The 27291-nt window shown below is 34.3% G+C and overlaps 1 protein-coding gene across 4 annotated transcripts; it reads right to left on the bottom strand.

The window, feature by feature from the left end:
• CCNC (cyclin C) lies at nt 1-27291 on the bottom strand. Of its 4 annotated transcripts, XM_090279699.1 has the most exons (13): nt 27072-27178; nt 21992-22098; nt 20811-20895; nt 20587-20656; nt 17109-17160; nt 10057-10112; nt 9162-9197; nt 8392-8483; nt 7698-7765; nt 3802-3881; nt 2670-2788; nt 1773-1867; nt 1168-1232 (listed from the first exon to the last, which is right to left on the bottom strand). In XM_090279699.1, exons 1-12 carry the CDS (start codon nt 27101-27103, stop codon nt 1816-1818), a joined length of 849 nt encoding a protein of 282 aa, XP_090135825.1. In that variant the 5' UTR covers nt 27104-27178; the 3' UTR covers nt 1168-1232; nt 1773-1815. The 4 variants fall into 4 exon arrangements, with proteins under 4 accessions (XP_090135824.1, XP_090135826.1, XP_090135825.1 ...); XM_090279698.1 differs by lacking the exon at nt 1773-1867 and having other exon boundaries at nt 1-1232; nt 27072-27239; XM_090279701.1 differs by lacking the exon at nt 1168-1232 and having other exon boundaries at nt 1406-1867; nt 27072-27291.

Genomic DNA, 27291 nt, shown 5'->3' on the forward strand with positions numbered 1-27291 from the left:
TAGAGCTGGAGAACGTACTTTTATTCTTGCAGTCTTATACTAGGAAATCAACATTTAATTTTATAATTCATTGTTCACAACTGACTTATAAAATTTTTTTAATCCTCAAATTGTACATCAATATCCTATGACTCCAAATTTTATTTATCACTCTCCTTCAAGTCTGAAGAAAATGATTAACTTATTAAGTTCCACAGACAGCACAGTCCCACTGACATAACATTTAGTCTGAAGTCCTACGCTCATATGAGAATTAAGAATAGCCAGTATCAAACTGGCCTGAAACCTGACTGTGTTCCTGGCTCAGGATACCTGTAATAAATTTGTAAATCCACACTAAAACACAAAAATAAACTAGTGTGTGTATGTCATATAAAAAAACTTTTCACAGTAAAAATTAACATTAAAATGTTACCAAATTCCAACCATATTATGTTTTATCCAATTAGCTTTCTACATGCCTGATTTAACTGTGATTCAAATGCAAATAACTTCATGTAGGTTTTTTAGAGTTTGCCCAGCATTTCAAAATGGTTACAGAATTAATATATCTTTTAAAATGTCAAAGAATGCTATACATATTGCACTTTTCTGCTAGGCTGGGCTAGTATCTTCCATGGCAAGATACTAAAACTATGAATAAAATACACTTTAAAATCAATAGGTACTTGATTAATTTCCCTGAAATCATCAACATCATTACCAAAATCTTCCAGGATTTTGTAAGATTTGATTCCTTAAATACAGTTTTAAAGTTTAACTTAAGGAGGGGGAAAAAACCCTCATATATTTCACTTTTTATGTCCTTTATTTGGTCCTTCAATGACCAAAGATAATTTTAAACAAATTATGCTTCGTTTGCTGGCTTAATAAAAAGCTATAATTTCTATTACCCAAATTAAGAAAATGATACTAATCAACACAGACTATTAATTTTGTAATGTCTGTAGGTTCCCTCAGAACTTTTCCAAACTTTTAAAATCAAGATGCTTTAATCAGTTATGTACTAGAATCAAATTAGGTAAGGAAAAACTTATTTTGCAAAAACAAAATCACTTTTCAATATGCTTGACAGAAACAAGCTATTCATTTTCATTTGTGTTCCACTGATGACATTACTGAAATCTGTCCAATGGTTTATTTCCAACTGGTCCACTACGGAATTCTTCGGAATGTTTTAAGATTGGCTGTAGCTAGAATTCTGACTTCCATTTGGACCCTGCTCTCCTTCACTGTTTAGGTGGAGAAGAAAGAGATTTTATACCAATTAAAAGATTCATATTCAATACCCTGATAAGCCTACTAATTTTTAAAATTAGTTATTCTGTGGTACAAATTTACAAAACAAAGACACTCCCAATTTTAAGACACAGATGTGGAATAATTAAAATCCAGAAGACTAATATTTGGTTTTATATTTTTATTCTTATGTAACTTAGTGTCCTCATACATAACAAGCTTTCTGAAAGTCAGTGTCCATATACACTCAAAAAATTTAAATTAGGGTATGGGATTTCATTGTCATTACAGGTATCACTCAACATATAAATTAGAGCTTCTGAACAAATTTCTTATAAAATTAAATCTTACATATAAAATCTTATTCCTATTAACCAGTTATGAAAATCAAGAAATGCTCTTCCAAAAAAATTATTGTCCAAATGCATACTAAAATCATATGTAAATATAGCAAACCTTTATAAATCAGAAATATGGTAATTTCCTGGAAAATGCTGAATATTTAAAATACAAGTAACTAAAACTGAAAATACCAGTAACTGTGGCAACAGGATTATTGCCTTATCTTGTCCATCATCATCTTGCAGCTTCAGGCCCTGCCACTAGTGGAGAATCACTCAGGGAATTTCTGCAAAAAATGCATCCAAAGGTAGCTGTTTGAATGACTGCCTTAAAACAGCTCCTTGTATAAGTCAAGTATTTATTTTTTCTAAACAGTGACATTAATGTATCAGATCTATAAATCTATCTCAATATTTTATAACTTAAGTATAAGTTAATTAAGATAGGCAATATTTATTTCCCTTTTGACCTTGTTTCTCTACCCCAAAACCTGATGTGCAGTGAAAGCTAAGAACCACTGAACTAATGAACAGATCCTCTTAAAACAGCAAAACCTTTCTTAGCACAAATGATTCATATTTAGCAAAATTATGTCACTAAGTGCCATGGATCATATGGGTTACTCAAAAAGGCAAAATTCTTTATCCTTACAATATCAGATCAATAATCTATGTCTTTGAAAACTGCTACTGGAATTAATATAACAGGATAATAGCCAGTAGTCAGGGCAGGGGAGATGGAACAGAGTCCAACTGACATTGGAATACTACAGAATTCTTTATTGCTGAATTTCCAATAAACTTGCCTAATTCTGTCCTGTTTAAATTTATGTATACTATATAGCCATATGTTGAGGGATACCTGTAATAGACCTGCCGCTGCATTAGGAAAAGTTACTGAACAGATGATCTGATTTTTTAAAATGAGACAGTCTATCAAGTCAAAATTTAAAAAAATATTAATATGTATTATGAAGTTCTGGAAGAAATTATAAGGAAAAATCAAAACAATGTAATCTATGAAAAAATGTGATAATGTGTATGAAATATATAATTAAATGGAATATATAATTAAAGTCTACAAAGTACCTGTTTGGAGGAGGTTTTGGTTTCGGCATCTTACTAAGAATAGTTGCCATCTCTTTTCTCTCATCAAAATTCTTCCACTGTTCATATAGTTTTAAAATAACCCTGATTATTTCCAAAATCTAAAAGAAAATAATTAAAAAGTTCTCAATGGCAATATCAAGCTGCATTTAGTATATAAAGAATACACATCACATACCAGGCATCCCTCAGAAAACAGTGAAAAGATAAACAGTCCCTGTCCTTAAGTACTGAGGCTTGACACTCCTCATAAATGTGAAAGCAGTATTTTTACCAAAATGCTATTTAGGCTTTTCCTTCTAACCTCTCATGTGTTAACTTGTATACCCTGTCCATCCTTATCCATCTTTCTGCAACTGATTTCCTTCTATCTGCTGATATCTAAACAGAAGCAAAATAACGAGGTACTAGGAATAGAGATCTAAATCATGAAATTTACCACTAAGTACACTGTTCTAAAACCAACTGTTTCAAACAATTTAAAGGGAGGTTGTGCACAAAGGACATTTTAATTCTCTGTTAACTACTGTACAAGGAGCTAAAAAACTAGCAGCTACAAATCTGTCATATCCAGTTTCCAAATTAGCCCTTTCTTTCTCATAAGAGTAGATCTAACCTTGGCTTGATTTTAATGCTATCAACAACATTTCAACAGAAAAGGTACCAAAAAGGGCAAAAACCACTCTGCCAGCAGAAAGGCAATTTCAGAGGTTTACAGTAGATAGTATATACTGGTTACTAGGTAGCTTTTTAAATAATCCTGAAAATTAGAGGCTGCTCTTCAACTAATCAAGCTAAAAGTTTACCATTCTGTTTAAGCTAACGCAAAAAGAGAAACAGAAACTAAACAGTCAATATCAACTCTTCTTGTCCAACATGTTTATTATTATTATTATTATTTATTTTATTTTATTTATTTTTTACCAGAAACCTTTTTAGCTTGGAAGACATCTTAACACGTTGTGTACCAGGGAATTTAAATGCCTTTTAGATATGATGAGAATTCTCACCACCCATATGCAACGTGTTAAGATTTAGGCTCATAAGTAAATATGACATGAACTTTAAAATGTTCAAGTTTATATTCCACTAAGGGAATTTTAATAAAGAATACCTTCTCCATATCCACAGAAAGCTCAGCAAACCACTGTCTAGCATCTTTCTGCTGTACAACACAGGCTACATGGAGGCAAGCTGGAAAGAAAAGAAGAGACAAAGACCCACATTTAATACAAACATGTAATGCGTGGACTCAGAACTAAAGATAAAGTTTTCACTTAAAATTTCCATATATATTTTCCAACATTCTTTTTAAAAATTGCATAGGTTTATTGATAGTTACCACTGACCATTCCATCTGACAGAAAAAATTGCTAGACTATATTGAGGTTTTTGAATCTCCAACTCCTCACTATGTGCTAGGCATGGGTGCAGTTGCCTTGAGAATCAGGGCATTTTAGAGAGGGAAAAAATCCAATGAGGATATTAAAAGCAGAGAAAAATGATCATTCAACAGTGTTACAAGGTACTGGTTAAAATGTAACCAGAGCCCTGGATGGTGTGGCTCAGTTGGTTGGAGCACTGTCCAGGAGACCAAAAGGTCATAGATTCAATTCCCAATCAGGTCATGTACCCAGATTGCGGGTTTGACCCCGTCAGGTGGTGAGGGATGAGTGCACAAGAGAAGGCAACCAATCTATATTTCTCTCTCTCTCTCTCTCTCTCTCTCTCTCTCTCTCTCTCTCTCTCTCTCTCTCTCTCTCTCTCTCTGAAAGCAATGAAAAAATGTCCTTGGGTGAGGATTAAAAAAGAAAGTAACTGAAGTCAGTGTGATGGAAAAAAAAGGAAAGATAAAAACTCCAGCCAATCAATACACTGATAAATTTCAATAGTATTGACTATGTTTTGATATTTCAATTTAATTTCCTCTGCTTTTAAAAAATTATCAGGATATCAAATTAGGTGAAAACTGGGCATACTAATACAGAATTGAGTGTTGTAATAATAGAGCTAGGAAAAAAATGTAATACACTATATATAATTACATACAACTAATAAAGCCAGTAAAAATGTTCAAAGACAACAACCTACATCATTATTTTGCCCAATATAATTTCTACTGAACAGCCTGACTACCCTGATCCCACAGCAGCTTGTTAAGAGTTATGTCCCCTGATGTGGTCACACACATGACTTTGCTAAGGATGATCTTCTAGGCAAACAGTGACTCAAATGTGAACTGACACAGTGGTTGCCCCAAATCAAAGCTAAAAAGTAGGACCTAGGTCCAGAAGGGACTGAGAAGCCAAAAAACTAAAATTATAATAAGTAATTAAAACATTGAAAAACACCATGATAAGGGTATATATAGAGTTCATTAGAGATAGAGAAGACATCCTAAACCAAGCACGAGATGATGGAGGGAGTTTTGTTGAGGAACCGTATTGCTAGAAGGGTGAAATCTGAGCCAAGTCTTAAAAAAGGGTGGGTGGGGTGGGAACAGAGAATGGCATGCATGTAACTGGTAAAAAGAAGCAGCGGATTTCATCCAAAAATTAACAGAAGCACTTAAAAGTTTTAATTGGGGAAAAAATTATGGATCAGAGTTTCTCTTCTTTGGCACTGTTGACATTTGGGCTAGACAAGTGTTTGAGACTAGCTTGTGCACTACAGGATACTTAGGACCGCCCCTGGCTTCTACCCCACTTCAGCTGTGACAACCAGAACCGCTGCCAAAATTATCTCTGGTTGAGAACCACCAGCCTAGCTTAAGTGTGAAGGATAGATTGACTGGCTCTGTAAGAACAGGGATGGTGGAAGCCAGTTGATCCAGAAGTAGGCTATTGTGGCAACCTGCACAAAAATGAGATGATGGCTATGAGATTACTAAAGGTACTGGTTACCAATACTCAACAACAGGTACTGAAGGAGATGAAGAGTCTAACAGCCAAGTGTTCAACTAAAGTAACTAACTACTGCTATTCACAAAGCTAGTAAAGACATACAAAGCCAGTAAAGACATTAAAAGGAGCACATTTGGGGGCAAAGTAGTGGGCTCTGTCCTGTTCATGAGTCTGAGGTGCCAGTGAGATGCCAAGGAAGAAGGACATAGAGGACTGCTCAGGAGCAAGATCTTGGTTAAATGAAATGTAAATGTTTCAAAACCTAAGAAATAGAAGCCACAGGCCTGGGACACTACCCAGAAGAATAAAGACAGGAGAAATGGCAAAGATGTGGCATGGGGCCTGATATTCCCTTTCTATCCATGCAGATCCCAGCATTTCTTCCCACTGAACCCAGATGGCACTTTAGAATCCTTCCAAATATAGTCCTTTCATGGAGCCCCCCGTATTACAAAAATATAACTCATGCCCCACCACTAATGTAAGGATAAGAAATATTAACATTTAAGGAATAACTGAAAAAAGAGAGAACAGTACGTCTGGGGGAGAGGGATCAAGAGGATAGAATCATGGATATCAATAGAAAAATTAGTTAAGTGCCAAAAAAAAAAGTAAGTGCCTAACACATGGCAGACAATATTTGGTGGTGCCCTAAAAGGTATCTCATTTAATTTTTGCAACAACACGGTATGGAGCTGTTAGTATCCACCACACTTTAAAATTAAGGAAACAAACTCAAAGTTTAGATAATGTCCCCATAATTATAAAGGAAGCAAAGTTTAACCCTTTGAGTGCCAACATCACTGTGAGCGACGCTGACAAATTTTCCCTGAAGTGCCAGCATAGCTCCCAGTGACTTTTTTCGATGACTATAAATGTAAATAACAATGGGATAATTCGTATTTTATGTTTTATTCTCTTTTTTTGCACCTCAGGTTATATATTGATATAACATTTTCTCATATTGATCCAAATTTCAAATTTTTACGCTTGTTCAAATACCGACATGTTAATTGTTATAATTTTTACTTACATTTTAAATGGTTCTTTTAATTTCATTTATCTTTGCAATAACCGTTGAAACTCTATGCAGTGTGCATAAAAGGAAGCTTTTGCTAATGGACATTTTCATTGCTTCACGGTATGGCATTAGCATTTTGTTTATAAACTGTTTTTCACTATTGATATCTATTGATATGTGTCTCTAGTGTGAATGCCATTTGTGTTCATTTTTTTTGTACATTATGAAGTTTTTTCAAAAATTTATGCAATATTTGGCATACTTCTTGCTTATTATCCATGTTGCTATGTGTTTTTTCAAATTATAATCATAGGTTTTATATTATGCCATATATTAACTCCAAAAGCCATACTGAAGGAAAGAATTTATTTTTCTAAAATAATTGTTATAATAAATTTAATTCAATAGTTTTTGCTAAATTGCATCAAAGAACACTGCATACAAAAGAAGTATATTTACTATATGTTGTGAAATTTTCAGCAAATTATTATGAATAATAATGTTTTTATAGATATTTTTCATAAACTCTCATTTCTCAGCAAAATAGCCTGGCATTTCTCACACGAATTTTAGCAATTACGCACAGCACTCAAAGGGTTAAACCTAGGATCACCTGATTCCAAAGACCGTGTGCTAACCCACTACAGCACTGCCTTCCACATATAATAAAATAGTAGCAAACTTCTCCCTCCAAAAGGGCATTAAGGGCCACAGAGGCTTCTTTACTCAACTTCTGAGGACTTTTTATTAGGCTCAGGAAATGAAAGGCCCAGTTATTTCACATAAGTTACAAGTTACAACCAATATCAGCAGTAAGCTTAATATTGAACTTCTTCCCCTAGACAAACATTGGTTAAAATTATTTCAAACAATTTTTAAAAAACTTACCAAAAAGGGGGAGTGGGGGTACAATAATCCTGATTTGTGACAGTTGCAGTTCATATTATTGAAAGCTCACATGCAAGGATTAGTCTATTACTTCATGAAACATAAAAACATAAAGTACAGTAGGGTGAAATTTCTTTTAGAATGACCTAAATAGGTTTATAATAATTCAACTAATAAAGGTAAACCATGCTTACATACCTAAAGCTATCATGAAAGGAGGATACAGTAGGCAAAGATCCGTTCTGTAGGTATCATTCACTATCCTCCTATAGAAATGTAAATCATATTGTTACTGAGTGCAGAACTACCTCATTGATTGTACATTCCCCTCCAAGAGAGGGCCATATTTCCCATCTTTGTACAAGCTATTTCTATTTTATATTACTGAAGCACATATATAAAGGTGAAAACACCAAGGGAAAAAATGGATACATAAATGATTCAATAAATAAGCATATTTTAATGAATAAAATTATAGCTAAATGTTTTAAAATTTAAAACCTCATAGTAAATTTTAAACAAATTTTTTCTAATTTGTCAAAAATTAGAAAATCAGATAGGAAACTAGAAATCATATAATGAATTAATATGTATGTTGAATACCACCAAAAAGTATTCTGTTAATTTTAAAGATAAATTGTCTCTTTATGTAGTCTGTTTTTCATAATAATCAACTTTAATGGAAATAGTTAGCAAATAATTTAAAAATCCTTATCATTTTAGTATTTGTACCAATATAGTTATTAAAATTCAACAAGTAGATATTTTATTCAACATCAAATATCTTGGGGTCACTATCTTAATTACTTTAAAAATACTAAACTTAATATTTAGTTGTCAATCTTCCTAGCTAATAACATGTCACACTGTGAATAACTTCTGTTCTAATTACCATGCAAGGGGAAGCAACATGTCTTCTTGGCCCATGTCCTGCACATACTGGAGCAAAGGTCTATAAGGATGATACACTATCAAGCAACAATCCTAGAAACAGTTTAAAAAATGTGTATGTATAAAAACAGATTTATTACAACACAAAAAAATTATCATTACCCAACTGATTTGTAATTGTATATTTCAAATGTATCTCTCTAACTCATGCTTGCTTCCCTCTTATTTTCTTAAGAAAGCAGTATGGCAGCCCTAAACTCTACTGTAATAGTGAAGGCAGTGCTCTCTCTGGAATATACCTTGGTAAATCGGTTGGCAGTCAGTCAGCATCCATTCCCTTAGAGACTCAAAGTGTCACATCTGCAACACACTGAAACCTCTTATTAGCCTATAAATCCGTAATTCCCAACTGGAGGAGCAGAATTCTGCCAAAGACATAATCTATCTTTAAATAACACCACACACATACACAAATTGTGCAAATAACTGACAGTGGTTTAATGCCCTGACTGGTTTGCTTGTAATCCTTTTATTATAGTTACTATAAAACAGAAGTATATTTCCATCCTCAGTAGGATATACAAATTATTTTACAGGCTTCCAAGAGGATACACGTGATGATGCTACTAGGTACTATGATTTCACCACCATGTATCACTTGGATAATTTTAAAATGCACCTCCCTACAAATCATTTCTTTAAAAATTTCTGACTTCACTAAATTTGAAAATAAGTTTTGCTCTATGAATCACAGGGAAGATGTCTACTTACCATTAGTTCTAAAAGATAGAATTCACATTCTAATATCTGTTTAAAAAGATTATAAATGTCAACATGAAACCAAATTAGATGAGTCTACTTAGTCTAACAATTTATAGACATAGTAATTTATCACAAATTTTTACTAAAAGTTTTTTAAATCAGAACATAAATACAGTAACTTACAAGAGAAGTAACACACGCAATAAAAAATTACTTTTTACTACTATACGATGCATGAAATTGTGATTATAAAGCATTTTAATCCTTAAAAAAGCCAACCTCATATAAGCATTATTACTTATTTTTGCTTAAAATATCCTATATAAACCAGATTTTCCAATATACTTTCCATTCAACAAATGCAAAAATGCTATTATCTTAAATGTTATTCTTATTGTATAAGTCAATAAAAAGAATACTAAAAAATGAAACCAAATAATACAAGTTAAATGGAATGAAGAAATCCCTTGGAAGGTGGAAAGAACATGGCTGTTGAAACATCAAGAGAGATTTATCTTCTAAAACAATATAAAATTTCAAATGTGGTTTTCATACTATTCGATTATAAGTAGCTTCAGCTGCACATCAGTATCATCTGGGAGCTTCTAGAAAATACCAGTCCCCAGGCCTCAAGCCTGAAAATTCTCATTTCATTGGTCTGGAGAGGCCCTGACATCATCAGTATTATTAGGTTCCCCAAGTGATTTAATGAGCACCCAAGGTCATACAGCCACTGCTGTGAAGTATCTTTAAAATAGTAGAAACAACTGTAATGTCTTTAAAGTCTGTATTGTAGTTTTTCAAACTGCCATTTCTAGGAGACTATTCAGTTTATTCTAATATAAAACGGAGCTAATCTATATACAACTTTGACAAATAGTTATACATTATACAATATACTTACATGGTTCATCCTATAAGGAAATTCCTTTGGAAAGGCATATGAAAATCTAGTTTTTACTGCAGAAAACAAACAAAAAACACCTTAAACTGAGAAAATGGGTAAGTGAATTAACCCCAATTTTTTTCAACACTGTGTAGAATATTAGCAGTAGGGCTAAATCATTTTTAGTAGGGCACTTAGAGATGCTTAGAAACCCAGATTTGTTTGTTTTCAAGTGAGCCGTAATGACATGTTTAACGTATTAAGGGTTCTGCAGTTTAAAAAGTAAAGAGACTAGGGAAGAAAATCATTGGCCTTTGTCATCTCTAAAATCTTCCCAGCTCTAGAATGGTATCTTCTTTAGCGCCATTTCCATACAATTCCCACACAACTGGACAAAACACAAAGTTTTGGCCACAGTTAAAAGATTTTTTTTTCTAGGAATAATTTTTTACCCAAAATTCTTAAAGCGAAAACTTTCACTTGGTAATTTAGCTTAGAAGGAAAATGTACACAAATATATTTGTAAATACATATATATGTATATAAATAAGTAAATTGGAAGGATAATACAACCAAAATATGTTAACAGTGTTTATCTCTGAGATTTAAGGAGTTTTACTAATCTGTACTTTCTAAACTTTTCATAATAAATAGGTATTTATCGGAAGATATATTTTAATAAAAGCATGAATAAATGTGCAAAGGTCTCTAGGACATTTTTTATACCACACATAAGCGTAACAGTTACTACTGTTCTTAATAACTAAGCACAAATGAGAAAACTACAGTAGTCCCTATCTATATCGTGGTTCACTTATCACAGCTTCACTGTATCGTGGGATTTTAAAAAATATTATATTTAATTATTTATCGCGGATTTTTCACTATATCATGGGATTTTGCAGTACTGTATACGTATGTTGTTAAAGTTACGTAGGTTTAAGAGTGTAGAATATGTTTAAGAAGATAAGTAGTGTTTATAAGGGAGTGGGAAAGGTTAATAAGAGACTGGGAACAGTTTATACGTGTGTGGGAAGGGTTTATAAAGCCTTAAAATATATATAAATACTAAAATAAATGTAAGGTTCCTACTTCACGGATTTTCACCTATCATGGGGGAGTCGAGAATGCAATACCTGCAATAAGTGAGGAAATACTGCATTATAAATCCTCCATTTCCTCAAAATGCTATGAGTATATACCTTTAAGTACTATTTGATATAATTGTATTCAAGTCATTAAATACACCATTCATTCAATCGAGTGATTATTCACAGGTTTTAAAGGATCCATTCTGTGATCCCTTCCATTTGTACAAAGCCCAAGTGAACTTATGAAGATAAAAAAAGAATTTCACTTATATGATGTACTGTATTTTGTAAATTGAGTATCCTGACCACTAATTTTGATAGGTAACATTTGCCAAGATTTGAAACTTAAACCATTTAAACTGACGCTAGGAAATTTATACTTAATCTGTCTTTTCCTCTTCTCCCTTAGTTAATGTGAAAACATCCCCATTAAGGTCTCTGAGTTTGCCAAATCCTTCTGATGTAAACAGTATGTAAAGTGTACAGGTACTTATATAATAGTAACTAATCAACAAGATAAAATGATCTCTATAACTAAAATAAATCTACACCTGTAACCCCTGGGCTTTGACACCTGACTTACTGAGGTTAAATTTACCTGATGCTGTCAACTTCTCTCCTACTCCATGATAAAAACTATTCTGCATTTTGATTTTTTTCTTCAAACATGGAGGAAAATGTATCCCTCCTCTCTTTTGCTACCTGTACCACCTGTGCACTTGCTTTTATTTACTCAATTGATAGTTCCTACTTTTCCCATGCACCTTTAGCCATTCTTCCTCCAATAAATCTGCCCCATTACTTACTAATATGCTCAAATTTTCCTTAAAAACAAACAAAAAAACAAAACCTCTACCAATTTATATTCCTGTTGTTTTTTTGAAGTAGACTTTATTTGTTTAGAACAGTTTAGATTTACAGAAAAACAGAAGATAGAAAGAGTTCCCATACACTTCCGGCTTTGGAATGAATGTCTATGTCTCCCAAAAGTTGTATGTTGAAGTCCTAAATCCTATGTCATGTTGTTCAGAGGTGAGGTCTTGAGGGTGGGACTCCCATAATGGGATTCTTCTCATAAGAAGACTTAATGACTTTAATCATCTGGCTGGGGTACTTTGTGTCAGGTTCCTCCAAGTTATCTGCACTGCCCACTTCATAATATATACACTAGAAGGAAGTCACTATATGCACAGCCAACACCTAAGGAATGGAAATTTATCCTTCCTATATTTAGGGTAGACTTAGCTACATAAAGTATTTGAAATTCTTCTAGGTGGAAGATTTGTCTCCTTTCCCCACTTATTTATTCAATCATTTGTATCAGTATAAACTCATGGGTATTTATTTTGCACTTTGGGTCATAATCCAATATTAAGTTCTTAAAAATTTCTGTTGCTGAAATTCTTCCAGCTTTGGCCACTGAGAGAGCTCTTTCAGTTGGATTGTGTATCTCTTTGATATATCCCAGTTAATGTAGGCTTTGGTTTTGCTTTTGAGTACTTCCTTACTTACTGGCACTATAAGATGCTCCAGGCCCAGCCTGTATTTTTTCTGCCTCAGTCCTAGAATCCACCATCTCTCCAAAGAGCCCTAGCTCCTTTTATTGGAGAATGGTATTAAAAATAAAGATTGGAGCACTAGGTGAGCTCACTGCTTCTAAGATGTCAGTGCTTATAAACCCTCTTAACTGACAAAGCCTACACACACTCATAAATCCATGTAGCTATACATATTTATGTTTTCTATGTTAAAGTAAATATAGTTCATACTGATGTAACCATAACTGATTACCACATTGATCATCCTGGTCTCCTCTCCTTACCTGTAAATTCCCCTTCTAGCAGTGAGAAATCCAGCTTTTAACATCTGCCATGTATTTACCATGAATATATCCATTTAGTGGAATTGTTAAACTTACCATTCATTTGTAGCAATATGAGAATTGTTAACAAGTTACAATGCTTATGTACACTTCATTTTGCCTTTATTCTTACAGACTACACTCATTTCCAAAATTACTTAGGTCAGAAACTCCCCTCACCCCACCCCTTTTAATCCCCTTCACTGAGGATGTTACATATATTTGTAATAGTTAGATTCTCGTTTTCTCAAAACCTACTCATTTCTAAATTCTTTGCAATCTGGTTTCTACTCCCACCCCATAACGTCTAATAACATCATGTTCTCTCTCAAATCACAAATCCAAAGGTCTGGGTGTTTTTTCCTTTGGAACATATCTTCTATGCAGCACAAGACACTATGCAACTCTATCTCTTTCTTAAACTTTATCAAGTCCCAAATTTCTATCATTGTCTTCACAATTCTAAGAGTATGTTCTACTGATCCATTTATACCTGGAATGTCTAAGATTAAATTCACTTCTTTTCAGAACCCACTAATTCTCCTCTCCCGGTACCACCTTCACCTCCTCAATGCCCAGGCTGAAACCTCAAAGATAGCTTTGACTCTTCTTAAATCCTTTCTTTTCAAAAGTCCTGCCTACTCTACCCTTCAAATCTAGCTTGTTTGGTCCTTGCTGACTGCCAAAACATTATTTTAAGCCTTTATGAGTGCTCACCTGGATTACTTCAATAACTAAAAACATTTTTTCCACCTTAAACCTGTTAGCTTTTGTTTCTCACAGCACCCTGCAATGATAGCATTCACTAGTTTGCAGTTTTACGTGTATTTATGGTAAAATGCACCTTACACAGAATTTACCATCTTTAACCATTTTTAAGTATACAGTAGTTCAATAGTATTAAGTACATTCACACTGTTGTGCAATCATAACCGCCATTCATCTCCAGAACCCTTTCCATCTTGCAACACTGAAACCCTACTCATTAAACAATTACTCCCTGTTTTCCCCTCCCTCTGGCCCCTGGCAGCCACCATTCTACTTTCTATCTGTTAATCTGACTATTCTAGGTACCTCATAAAAGTGGACTCATACAGTATTTATCCTTTTGTGACTGACTTATTTCACTTTATGTCCGCAAAGCTCAGCCATCTTGTAGCATGTGAAAAACTTCAAAATGTGTCTAATTCAATTCATACTCTCCCTCAATTCATCTGACATAATTCTGCCGGATTCAACTTCCTGATGCACAGTTCTGGCATCACCCTCATGTGGAAAATACAGCTTTCAATGGTACCACCAATGCCAAAAATAAAATGCAGATTCTTTACCAAAGGCCTTCCATTATCTGGCTTTAACCAGGTATGGTATTCCCCACAAGTTCCTTATTCAACATTCACTGACTGTAAATCATTAGCTTCCCCTGTGTTCTCCAGTTTCAATTTTATCTTTTTTCACCAATTCTATTTAAGCCTTTCTGGATTCATCTAAAAAATAATCTTTTCACACTCAAAATATTCACTGCACTCTGTCTTTTGTGCCAATTATTTTCTTCTCTATTAATTATTTTAAATGCATGTCTTATTCTCTTGTATTCCAGTTCCGTGTATTTATCTTTGTACCCACCACTGCATGCAGTATGGTATTTTCCATCGGTAATGATGCTGTTGTTGATGATGACAGTAGCCACTAAAGTTTAGTGAGTATTATGGACTGTATTATGTGTCGCCTCCCTACCCCCCCACCACAAATTCATATGTCAAAGCCCTAACCCCCTATGTGACTTGATTGTATTAGGATAGGGCCTTTAAAAGGGTAAATAAGGATAAATGAGGTCCTAAGAGTGGGGCCCTAATTCTATAGTACTGGTGTCCTTTTAAGAGAAGAGACACTAAAGGTACAGGTGCACAGAGAAAGGGCCATGTGAGAACACAGCAAGAAGGGTAGCCATCTGCAAGCCAGGAAGAGAGACTTCAGAAGAAACTAATTTGTTGATATCTTGATCTTGGACTTACAGTGTCCAGAACTGTGAGTAAATAAATTTCTGTTGTTTAATCCACTCAATCTTTAACATTTTGTTATGGCAGCCCTAGGAAACTAATCCACTGAACAAGGCACAGTTCTAAGAGCTTCATCATTATTTACTCATTTTATTCTCTCAACAGCCCTATGACATAGGTTTTACTAATATCTTCATCTTGCAGATGAAGAAACTGAGTCACAGGATTATATGTTGCTCAATTTGTAACACAGCACTGGAGCTGAAATTTAAAACCTAAGCTGTCTGGGCTTATATAATACATTATAAAATTTATGAAATAAAGAAAACAGTACTATAAAAGTTTTCTATTCATTGAAAACCAAACACTCCTGTGAATTACCTTTAAGCCTTTGCATGAGAAACAAAAAAACCATGCTAACAGGTATTTTGAAAATTAAAAAATATATAACTTTAAAAAATTTGGACAACAGAGACTAATAATGTAAAAAATAAAAAATAAGGCCCCTATAGTTTAGAACTCAGAGACGAGCACTGCTACCATTCTGGTAGATTTTCTTCCGACTGTTCCTCTCTCTCTTATTTTAATAATTTGATTTTCCAGAAAACAGTTCAATGCTTCATCAATGTCATATATTTAGTATATTAAATTCTGGGGAAAAACTGACTATGTACTACTCTTCCATCCTCAAAAAAATATGGCACAGTAAAGATTAAATTAAATTATTACACTCTTCTCAGAAAGGGGAATGGCCCCAAAATATAAAATTAGTCTGTTCACAAACTTAAAAACATAAAAGCCTTCTCTGCCTCTTCTATGTAAGATTACAGAAATAAAATAAATAAATAATCTGAATATTCTTGTGTTATGTTTTTTTGCTTATCCTAAGGAGATGGAGTATATACCATGTTAATAACTTTGTATACAATACTGTACAATTGTTACTTTACAATGTTATTTCCTTTATTGTCATAACTCACAGGCAGTTAAACCCCATCTTTTTAGATAAGAACTAAGGCCAAAATGTAAAGCAATTTGCTCAAGGTTATGTAGCTACTGCTTAGTGACAGAACTGGGGCTTAGAATTAGCTCTACTGACTAGAGTCAGCATTTTTTTCCTGCACTGTATTTTTCAATATGGAAGGAAAATACCATGTTTCCCCGAAAATAAGACAGTGTCTTATATTAATTTTTGCTCCTAAAGACGCGCTAGGTCTTATTTTCAGGGGATGTCTTATTTTTCCATGAACAAGAATTCACATTTATTGCTGAACAAAAAATCAACATTTATTAATATACTGTAGTCATGTCATCACAAACAGCATAACCAGCCAAACTCTGAATTCCATCAAGAATTTGGGGGGAGCTGTAGCAATGACTGCCGCTAGGTCTTATTTTCAGGGGAGGCCTTATATTTCTAAACTTGAAAAAAATTGCACTAGGTCTTATTTTCGGGGGATGTCTTATTTTTGGGGAAACAGGGTATTTTCCATCTAACACATACATTACAGTTATTAAAAAAAGTTTACTCCACCCAGAAGAATGACACAATGGGTAGTCATAAGGAAGCAATAAAATACAATAAAAAGGAGAAATAACTTTAAGTTATTATGAAATTAAGAGCCACTGAGTCAATGTTTTTGGATCAATAGTTACTATCCATTTTTTAATATTAAAAGTAATGTCTTAGACTTAACACTATAAGTAGTTTTAAAAACTTTGTAATACATAGCCATAAAGGTAATCTCAGGAGATTTATTTTTTCCTTTTTTAAAAATATTGTTTATGCTATAATAGTTGTTCCTGCTTTTTCTCCCTTTTCTCACTTCTACCCAGTCCCACCCTCTCCCCTTCCTCAGTCAATCCCCATATGGTTGTCCTTGTCCATGGGTCTGCATAAATGTTCTTTGGATAATCCCTTCAATCTCTTTCAACCAGTTCCAGCCCCCATCCCCGCAGCTCTCAGTCTGTTCCATGTATATATGCTTCTGTTGACCTCAGGAGATTTAATAAACACAACTAATCTGTCATAGGTCTTATAAACTGAAAAACATGTATGTCATATGGAGTTTTCCTTAGAATTACATCCTTAAAGTAGGATATACTTTTTGCACTTACATACAGAAGTAGCAGCAGCAATCAATCTTGTATTTGAGACTACTCCAAATTCCTAAGAAAGAAAAGTGGATAAAATCAGGTACATAGAAACCCAATGAACCTAAAGGTATCTGAGGTCTAGTCAAGACAAGAGACTTTCCTGTGTTTCCCCCCATGATTATATAGTCTGTTCATCTTCTACCTACTTGAGGTATGATGCACTTAAATCTCTGAATGTATTACTTTTCCTTAAAACTGCTACAATTTAAGACAAATGTTTAAATAATTTTATAATTTAACATCACTGAAAGGTACCAGATTAAAAACCAGCCTTGAGGTGACATGATAATTTTCTGCACTCAAATTAGATTCCAAGATTTTTTTAGATTCTACACTTAATTACAAGAATGTTAAGTATGCTTCCTGTTCAACTGGACCGGGATTAATAGGTATTTCATGCCATTTAATAAGAAAACAGTTGTTGAATCTCAGAAGAAGATAAACTTTAATATCACCAAAGGAACTGAAAAACACCACACAATTATATTCTCAGAACAGGAAAAGAAGAATGAGATATATAAGATTTTCAATGTCAGTTCCCATTTCCTCTTTGAACTTAATATGCCACCATTGTAAAAACGACTAAAACTTATGAGGTGATCCACCTTACATATATTGCCTCTTTTGACCCTGGCTGGTTTGGCTCAGTGGATTGAGCGTCGGCCGGCGAGCTAAGTGTCGCTGGTTCGATCTTCTAGTCAGGGCACATCAGAGAAGGAAAACTCTGACTCCAAAAAACCTCCGCGGCCTTGCGGCATACCTCTTCAGGGGAAAGGCTAAGGGAGTAAACCCCGACAGAAAATCCGGAGCCGGAGTCCCTAAGGCAGTTTGACGTTGTAGTCAACACCGGCAACTCCTGCGGCGCACCTGAAGCCAAGCTGTATTGACTCCGTCTTTCCCTTGGATCCCTCAGCTGTGAAGAGAGGGGGGGTCTGCTGCATGGGCAACAGCAGACCCTCCATATCACCCTGCCCAGGCTCTGTAGCTTCAGCTTCACTGGAGAGGACACTCCAGCGTCATCGCAAGATGTCGATTCAACACGGGAGGAGACAGATACCGTGTCACTCCCGAGTCGGACTGCACAGCCATTCTCGGCGGTGCAGATAGACTCTTAAGAAGCTACACCATCGTCTCTCGAGGCTCTGTAGCTTCAGCTTCACTGGAGAGGACACTCCAGCGTCATCGTAAGATGTCGATTCAACACGGGAGGAGACAGATACCGTGTCACTCCCGAGTCGGACTGCACAGCCATTCTCGGCGGTGCAGATAGACACTTAAGAAGCTACACCATCGTCTCTCGAGACGGACGGCTGCCAACGACGATATTGCCTCTTTTAATCTGATCCACCTTACATATATTGCCTCTTCTAATCTGATCCACCTTACATATATTGCCTCTTTTAATCTGATTAACCTATCAAGATTACTAAAGCCTTCATGTCATTTTAAAACAGAAAAAATAAGAATTGGTTCCTTATCTTACAAAAGAAACTAAATAGTCTATTCAAAAACCTTCAACCTATATCATTATCCTTGGGGAAGGGAGTAGCAGGGGCGTGCATGTGTGTGTATATATCTACAAGCACATTTAAACCTCAAAGTATAATAAAGAAAAAGTAAACACCTGAGACATAGTACCACTTACATGCAATTCTCACACAACTGAACAAAATAAACATTTGGTTAGTTAAAAAAAAAAATAGTGCTATAACCAAATATGAAAAGAAACATTTTTTTTCTAGGAATAGTTTTTTATCCAAAATTATTAGTGTGCAAACTTTCACCCAGTAAATTATAATATAAAACAGGATTCGACATAGAAAATCATATACCAAAAAAGATACTAAAAACAAGACAAATTAAAACCCCAAGTTAATCTGTAAGTTTATGAAATATTAAAGGGTAAAGGGGGTCAATTATATGGTGATGGAAGATGATATGACTTTGGGTGGTGGGGACACAACACAATATATAGATGTGTATCACAGAAATGTACACCTGAAACCTGTATGACCCTATGAACCAATGTCACCCCAATAAATTTCATAATAAAAGTTTATAAAAATTTTGTCTAGGTTCCCATAATGGTTGTGTTTCAGATACATAAAATCACACGGTAGTATTTGGAAAAATCACCTCATAATACAGGACTTTATAAACATTCTCCTTTCCATTATGAAAAACTTAACAACGAAGCTGGTTCTGCCTCCTTAAAGGATTACTTACAATTAGAAAATCTTTAACCGCTAGAAAGCCTGTCTTAATTTAATTTCTCGAGTCAACTCTAGAAAGATGTTATAACTAATCCTCAATAATTTCTAAAATTCAAAATAAGTAGCAAAAAGAATGTAGCCCTGGCTGCTGTGGCTCAGTGGATTGAGTGTCGGCCTGCGAACCAAAAGGTCTCTGGTTCAATTCCCAGTCAGGGCACATGCTTGGGTTGCAGGCCAGGTCCCCAGATGGGAGAACTCAAGAGGCAACCATACATTGATGTTTTTCTCCCTCTCTTTGTCCCTCCCTTCCCTTCTCTATGGAAATAAATAAAATCTTTTTATTAAAAAGTAAACTTACTAGGTTAAAACTACCTTCAATATTCGACAATACAAATTACTATTCTAAAGACATAAGCTAAAAATAGAAACATAACACTAATGCTTCATAAGGCTAAAAATTGCATAGATTATGTAACCCAGTCAATATCTGCTACTACTGCCGGGATTTTACCTAAGCCCTCTCAAAACTACTGAAAAGGTAAAGGTGAGCACGGGTTTGGTTTCAGCTGCAAGTTGCCATCTCCTTCTCTCTCCCTCACCTAATTTCTCTATACTCACTGCTGAAATGATTCCTCATTAGAATCTACAAAGCTAGAGCCACCCCCAAACCTTGCCTTCCCTCTGGCTTCATAGGCAGCCAAATCAGGAGGCAGAGATGGAAGACAGTAGGATCTAGAAAGCAAATGGAGGAGGAGGAACATGTCCGGTTATAGCAAAAATCTGTGCACTTATGGAATACTACTTAGTGCCAAACAATAAATGCCTTAGAGGCAATACAGCAAAGCAGTTAAATGTATGGGATTAGGAGCTAGACTCCCATGGTTCAAATACTGAATTTGCTGCTTACCAGCTCCATGACCTTAGGCAAGTTTCTTAACCTCTCTGTGGCTCAGTTTCCTCATTTATAGATCTCTAGGTCTCTTTGTTATAAAAATTCAGTCAGTTATAGTTGTAAAAGGACTTAAAATAGCACCTGATATATAGTAGGTACTATATAAGTGTTAAGTGAATAAAAGATGTGTGTACTGTTTGATTTTGTACAAATTTCAATATTTTGCATAAACCACCATCTGTTATTATTTTTGCACAGGTAATCTGAAAACTGGGGCAGATGTACCAACTCACATTGACTAAACTTTGATGAAAAACAGAAAATTATTTCATACCTCTACTTTGGATGCCAAAAACACACATGTAGGAGCCATTAATACAGGATCTATACTTTTCAGAGAATACCTAAAAAAACAGTAAAATGAAGTTAAATGTAGAAAAAACACTGGGAAAAATCAAGATAAGTCTATGGCAAGCACATGATTCATCTATACTAAGATTCTTCAAAATTAGGTAAGGGTTTCAAATAAATATAACATTCCCAAACAAACAGTCCTACCTGGCATAGAATCTCTTGAAATAGACTGTAGCAGTGGCAATAACTTGTTGTCTTAATTTAAGATGTTCACCTAATGCTTGGATAACTAAAAGAAAAATAAAGTTTCAAATGTACCTTCTGGTATTATTATAATATTAACATTGAACAGTAAGTTCCATGTGGTTAAATCATAACTACATTCATTTTTAACATAAAGAAAAACTGATACATGCTATAAAGCTCTACTTGGAACACAGTGCTAATACTAGAATTTACAAATTTGATTTAAATGACATAGGTATACATAAACAACAACAAAAAATAGAAACTGCCCCACAAAAAAACACTATTCTTGTATTAAGGAGGTTGAATGATAGGCATTTCTCCTCTACCCTATAAGAATTTTCAATGCTTTTCATATTATCTTTAGAATATAAAAAGAAAATATTTAACAACTATCAAACTCACTTTAACTACTGATTTATAAAGTTTATTTAAAGAATCCTCAAAACCACATAGAGGTGGGTTTGCAGAAGAGTGAACTGAAGTTTAAAAAGATCATGTGACAAAGCTGCCATGTAGCAGGGCAAGGATCTCCTGCCTCTAAACCCCCTTCCCTCACAGCAGAATGCCCAATACAGAATGGCAATCCAAAGAATCATTTATCCTCAAAGGAATCCACTTTAGCCAATCTTAGATTGAGTTTAATAATGCATGATAAAGGCTTAGAAAGATTAATAAATATTTTGAAATTGTCTTGAATGTCTCTGACATTAATATTTTAAAAATAACTTTATTTAGATCACTTAAAAAGATAAATGAATGAGTTGTAAAAAAGATTACATATGTAAATAAAAATGTTAAGTAAGGACTAAAACAGCTATTCACAAATTACCAAACAAAAAAGATTTTAATTCAGAGGAAATCAACTGTACCATTTCAACCAAATTTTTAAAAAGTTTACCGTTTGTTCCCTGGTTGATGTGGCTCAGTAGACTGAGTGCCAACATGTGAACCAGAAAGTCACAGGTTCAATTCCCAGTCAGGGCAGATGTCTAGGTTTCAGGCCAGGTCCCCAGTTGAGGGTGAGCAAGAGGCAACTGATTTCATCTCTCGCACATGGATGTTTCCCTCCCTCTTTCTTCTCCCTCCCTTCCCCTCTCTCTAAAAATAAGTAAATTAAATCTTTTAAAAAAGTTTACCATTTGTAAAAAATATTTGTAGTTTCCAATATTCTTCTTCTGAGAGAAACTTTAAATCCTTTTGGCGTTCCTTCAACAGATCTTGTTTATCCAAAATCCATTGCAAACTAGAAATAGCAAAGGTGTCAAAACATGCTATAGAAAATCAAATAACAAATTTATAGAAAATATTCTAAGATGAAGCAAGTTATTAACATTCTGAGAAATACAAAGTACATATAACCCTGAAAGAAAGTATTTCCCACATTTCTTAAAACTCCCAACACTGAGAATTATCTCACTAATAAACATAAATGTGCTCTGAAAAAAAAAATCTGCTATCTTTTCTATCTTCCTTCTCAGTCTCTCGTCACTAGCTTTACTGTATTTCATTGATTCTAAGATTCTGATATCCAGATGCATCTTACAATCGGAGATGCCTCAGCCTTTTAAGTGGCAGTGTGTTTATTCTTCCTTAATGATATATAAAATAATGGTGAAATTACTTGGCACCAATCAATGGTGCCTTGGATTTGAGGAGTATCTTTCCTCAGCTGTTCATGGGTAAATAGAGCACTTAATGTCCTATCTCACGACTCCAATCATGTTAAAAGCTGCTTCAGAATTTATTCATTGATAGCTTCCTTTCTCCTGCCTAGTCAAGTCTACTATTTTAAATCATATATGAAATTGACATGACCCTCCAAAAAACTATTCTGCAACCTTCTTTTTATGTCAATGAATTTATTATTCAGCATCCTTTTAAATTGCTGAACAGCATTTTGGATGAAATATTTATTTAGTTAATCCCTACTGATAGGTACGTAGGTAATTTTTTTCACCATTACAAGTAATACTTTAATGAATTCTTTGTAATTCATCCTTATATAATTGATTACTAACATATTTGGAATAATTTCCTAGAACTGATGGGTCAGTTTTGCTATCTTTGATATAAACTGTCATTTAAGTTCCATCAAAGTCACACCAACTTCCATTTCTATTAACAGTACATATTTAACCCTATGAGTGATTGCCAATCTTTTTAAATAACTTACAACTTAAAAACAAATTAGTATCTTACTATTTTGTTTTTTTTTTTTAAGTGTACATCTAAGGTTAAACATTTTCCATGTCTTTATTGGCCAAATATAGTTCTTCTTTTGTACATTATAACTTTAATATGACCATTTTTCTAATGAGATGGTCATCTTTTTCATGTTTAAGAGATTATTCTAAAGTTTGTATATTATGGATAATAAATACGTCAAATACGCTGCATTTTTCAAGTTTAGCATGATCTCTCAATATTTAGTTACTTGTAATACAGATATCTCAATCACTTACATACTGAAATCTACCCATATTTTATTTTGACTTTATGCTTGTCATGCATGAGGTGGCCTTCCGTGACACAAATTATTTTATATATATATATATATATATATATATATATATATATATAAAATATATGTGTGTGTATATATAAATATATACACACACACATACATATTTATTCATATTTTCTAATACTTTTAAGGCTTTTTTCTTTCAATTTGTGATCCATCTGGAATTTATTTTGGTACAGATAAGGTACAGAGATCCAGCTAAATGTTTCTCAAACAGTTGTCCAAATGTCACCGAAGTATTTCCTATTATCACTATATTTAAATTCATTGTTTTCTTTTTCCTATGCTATACTATTTTAAAACATATAAAATAAAAATATTTAAAATCTGGTATGGAAAATACCCCCTCCTTGCTACTATTCTTCAGAAAATTTCTGGCTACTCTATTACAATTATTATTCTAAGACCTGAACATCAAATTTTGAAAGGAAATCCATTCAAAATTTTGCCAGAATTGCATTAAATTTAAAGATCAATACAGTTATAGGGAGAAACGATACCCTTACAATGCTAGAATTCAAACTCTATTTATTAATATCTTTATGTGCTACTATAGAATTAAAAATTTTACTATAGAATTAAAATTTTTTCTTCCTGTATGTCCTGTACATTTCTTAAGTTTATTCTTGAGTATTTAATACTTTCTGTTGCTACTGTAAATTATGTTTCTATCATTCGTTTAATAGAAAGCTTTCTATTTTCACATTTTGTAACTGGTGATGCTATTAAACCTTTGTTATTTCTAATTTTTCAATTAACTGAATTTTTGAATTTTATCTCCATATTGATAATTTTATTATTCTTTTTATATCTCATGCTATCAGTTGCACTGAGTAGTATATTCAGAGCAATGTTAAACAGGCACAGTAATTTTCCTAACGTTCCACCATTAAATATCTCTTTTTGATGTTTTGATATATTTTTATCATGTTAAGAAAACACCCTATTTGTTTTAGTAAGAACAGGTGCTGAACTTTATTAGACATCTTTTCGATGCCTTCACTGTTTATTACCAGATTTTCTAACATTTTCTGTATTTCTATAATAAAAATCACTGCCATTTTTAAAAACTTTTAATGCAATGTTGGACTCCATTTGTTAATACTGTACGATGCTTTATCAGTATTCAAAAATGAGACTGTTTTTAGTGCTTTTGCTAGATTTTTACCAGTGTTATTGCAGCTTCATAAAGAAAACTGAAAAGCTTTCTTTCTTTCGGTGTGAACAGGGAAAATTTCAATAACAGATTCTCTTGCAAATGAGAAAAAAATTTAGCTATGAAATAATTTGTGCCTGGACCATTTTTTAAGGACTGGCTATTTGGTAACTGTCTTAATTTGTTTTGGCTTTCAAATTCATTACCATGGAGATAACCCAAATGTCCATCTGAGTCTATTTACTTTTCTTATTCCTAATTTTGTATTATTACATTATCTCCTTTTACCTTGACTCAACTAATATTAGTTTCAGTCTGCTTTGGTTTTCCCCTACAAAGAACCAGCTCCCTGAATTTCTGACCATTTTTTCCCTTCTAATACATTAGTATCAGTGTTACTTTCATTCTTTGTTTTTTTTACTTATGTCCATTTCCTTTTCAATAATCTTGCACAGAATATTTTATTTGTATTCTCTCTCAATTATTCAGGATATTGACTTTTCTTATAAATTTGGCTTTGGCTACAATGTATGGATATTTATTGAACTCATGTAATTTCCTTGATAATCTTTCAGTTTCCTCTTTTTATACAACAAAGCATCCAGAGCTGCTTTTATATTTTTAGTTTTTATTACCTGTTCACTAATTCATTCAGTCTACCAGGCAGTACTTAGTGTCCTTTTAGTATGACTACATCATGGTCAAAGAATGTGTTGTTTTAATATAACTTTCTGAAAAATGCTGTGATTTGCTCTGTTCCAGGATTACCATTAATTTAATCTCCACAGTCATGTTTTTAAAAATAAATTTCACAAATATTTAAGTTTCTCCTCACAGTACACAGTATAAACTAAGAAGACATAAATACCAAATTTCATCAAATTTAAGATGACAGTGATTTTAAGATTCACCATTATTTCATGTACTAAGAAAAAAAGTCATCCTGAAATATTAAAATGTGCATCTTAAACCCATGAAATATAGCATATTTCATGTCCATTTTCCTTTCACCAAAATCTAAAACAAAAGCTTTCATAATTATTTTGTGTTTTTTCAGAATTGTCTTATCTTTTCACACTTGTTACCTAAGGTCAGGGACTCCATGATTCTCAAGGAATCAGAGGAAGCAAAGTATGCCCCTTCCAACAGGACTATTAGAATTGGGAGGCAAGGACAGTTTCAAAAAACACATTCAATGTTATAAAAATTTTATATTTGAAAAGTGAAAAAACAATTGTTTCTATAAAATGATCCTCCCCCCGTTTTGGTAAGTAATCTCAATGGCATTAGTGCTTACCAAAAGGGGGGCATGATCTTTTTTTTTAAGTTTAAAGTCTATAAATTCTGACAAAGAGCCAGCTAGCTACCTGTCAATTCTCTCACTTTCCTTCAAAGTTTACCAGAATCTCTTCTCTACTACCTAAATTTTCTGTATGTTAATTTCGCCCAAGCAAATATTTCAGTGAGTTCAACAGTGTAAAATAAAAATATCAGAAGTAACTCTTCTATAGCATGTCATCTCCATGGAATCACTCTACAGCAAGAGGAGATTCTGCTTTTCTGAAAATACGGTTCCAAGCCCATTGTTTCTTTTTTCCTGCAAAGGGCTAAAAAAAAAGAATGAACAATGCAATCTGTCTTTCTCACAGAACCAAAATTTAAATTACAATTACTAATGCCCCCGGCATTAAAAATTTACACTAAGATATAATCTTTATCATGTGTTCATCTTTCAACTGTACAGTCCAGTCAAAGTTCATTTAGGAACATCACCCACCTTCTTGACTGCTTAAACAAATGTATTGAGGGGATAATGTTTTTAACATTTACTCAAGCTCTTCCATGATCATCGACAAAAACTTATTCATGAAAAATGTTAAAGAAATCAGCAACGTTATTGCAAAATACACTCTTAAAATATAAGGCACACACTCATGAAATAAATTTTGAGAGCACCTGCCCTATACCCTAGCAACATAAAACTCTACGTAGACAAAAAGAAGTGTCAGGAAGTGGTTAGTGAGAACATGCCTGACTCCCTCCTCTCCTCGGAATATTAAATTCACTCAAGACAGGAGGTGAATGACAAAACACTACGACACCGACCCACTGACGAGACCCTAAACAAAAAGTGAACCACAACTGCCCTGAAGAGGCGTCACGGTTCTGAACGTTGTCACACTTCCCATACCTGTGCCCTTTCCTTCTCTTCCCATCCCATCCCATTCCCCCCCATCCCCCCCAATCAAGGCCTAGTTTAGCCAATAATCTTAAACTCTCGAACCTTCCCACCTCGGAGACAGACTCCCCTTCCCCCACCCTTCCCTCTCGGGGATCATTTCCCCCGAAACCCGGCCGAAGGGCGGGGACAGGAGAGTTGCCAGAGAAAGAAGCATCCCGCTTCCGGCCACAGCAGCCTCCCGGGAGCTCCGCGGCATTCGGGACTGGGCTGGGATCCAGGCCAAGGGGAGTCGCAGGTCCGGTTCTCACCGCCCCCCAAGAGCCAGGCCCGGCGAGAAGACGGAAGGTAACTTACTAATGGGAGCTCTGCCAAAAGTTCCCTGCCATGGAACACAGCTTGCCCTGATAAAAAAGCACCAGCCGGCGGAACGGCTCGCGGAGCGACCATAGACCCAGCCCGCCTAGTAACCGCGCTCCTGGATCTGATCTGCCCGGCTCCGCTCCGCAGCGGCGATGGTAAGAGGAAGAGGATGGCACACTATTCTTTTTGACGCCGACCGGCAACTCTCTACTTT

Source organism: Furipterus horrens, unplaced genomic scaffold (genome assembly GCF_987537825.1).
Source record: "Furipterus horrens unplaced genomic scaffold, mFurHor1.1.pri manual_scaffold_6, whole genome shotgun sequence".
Lineage (NCBI taxonomy): Eukaryota > Metazoa > Chordata > Mammalia > Chiroptera > Furipteridae > Furipterus > Furipterus horrens.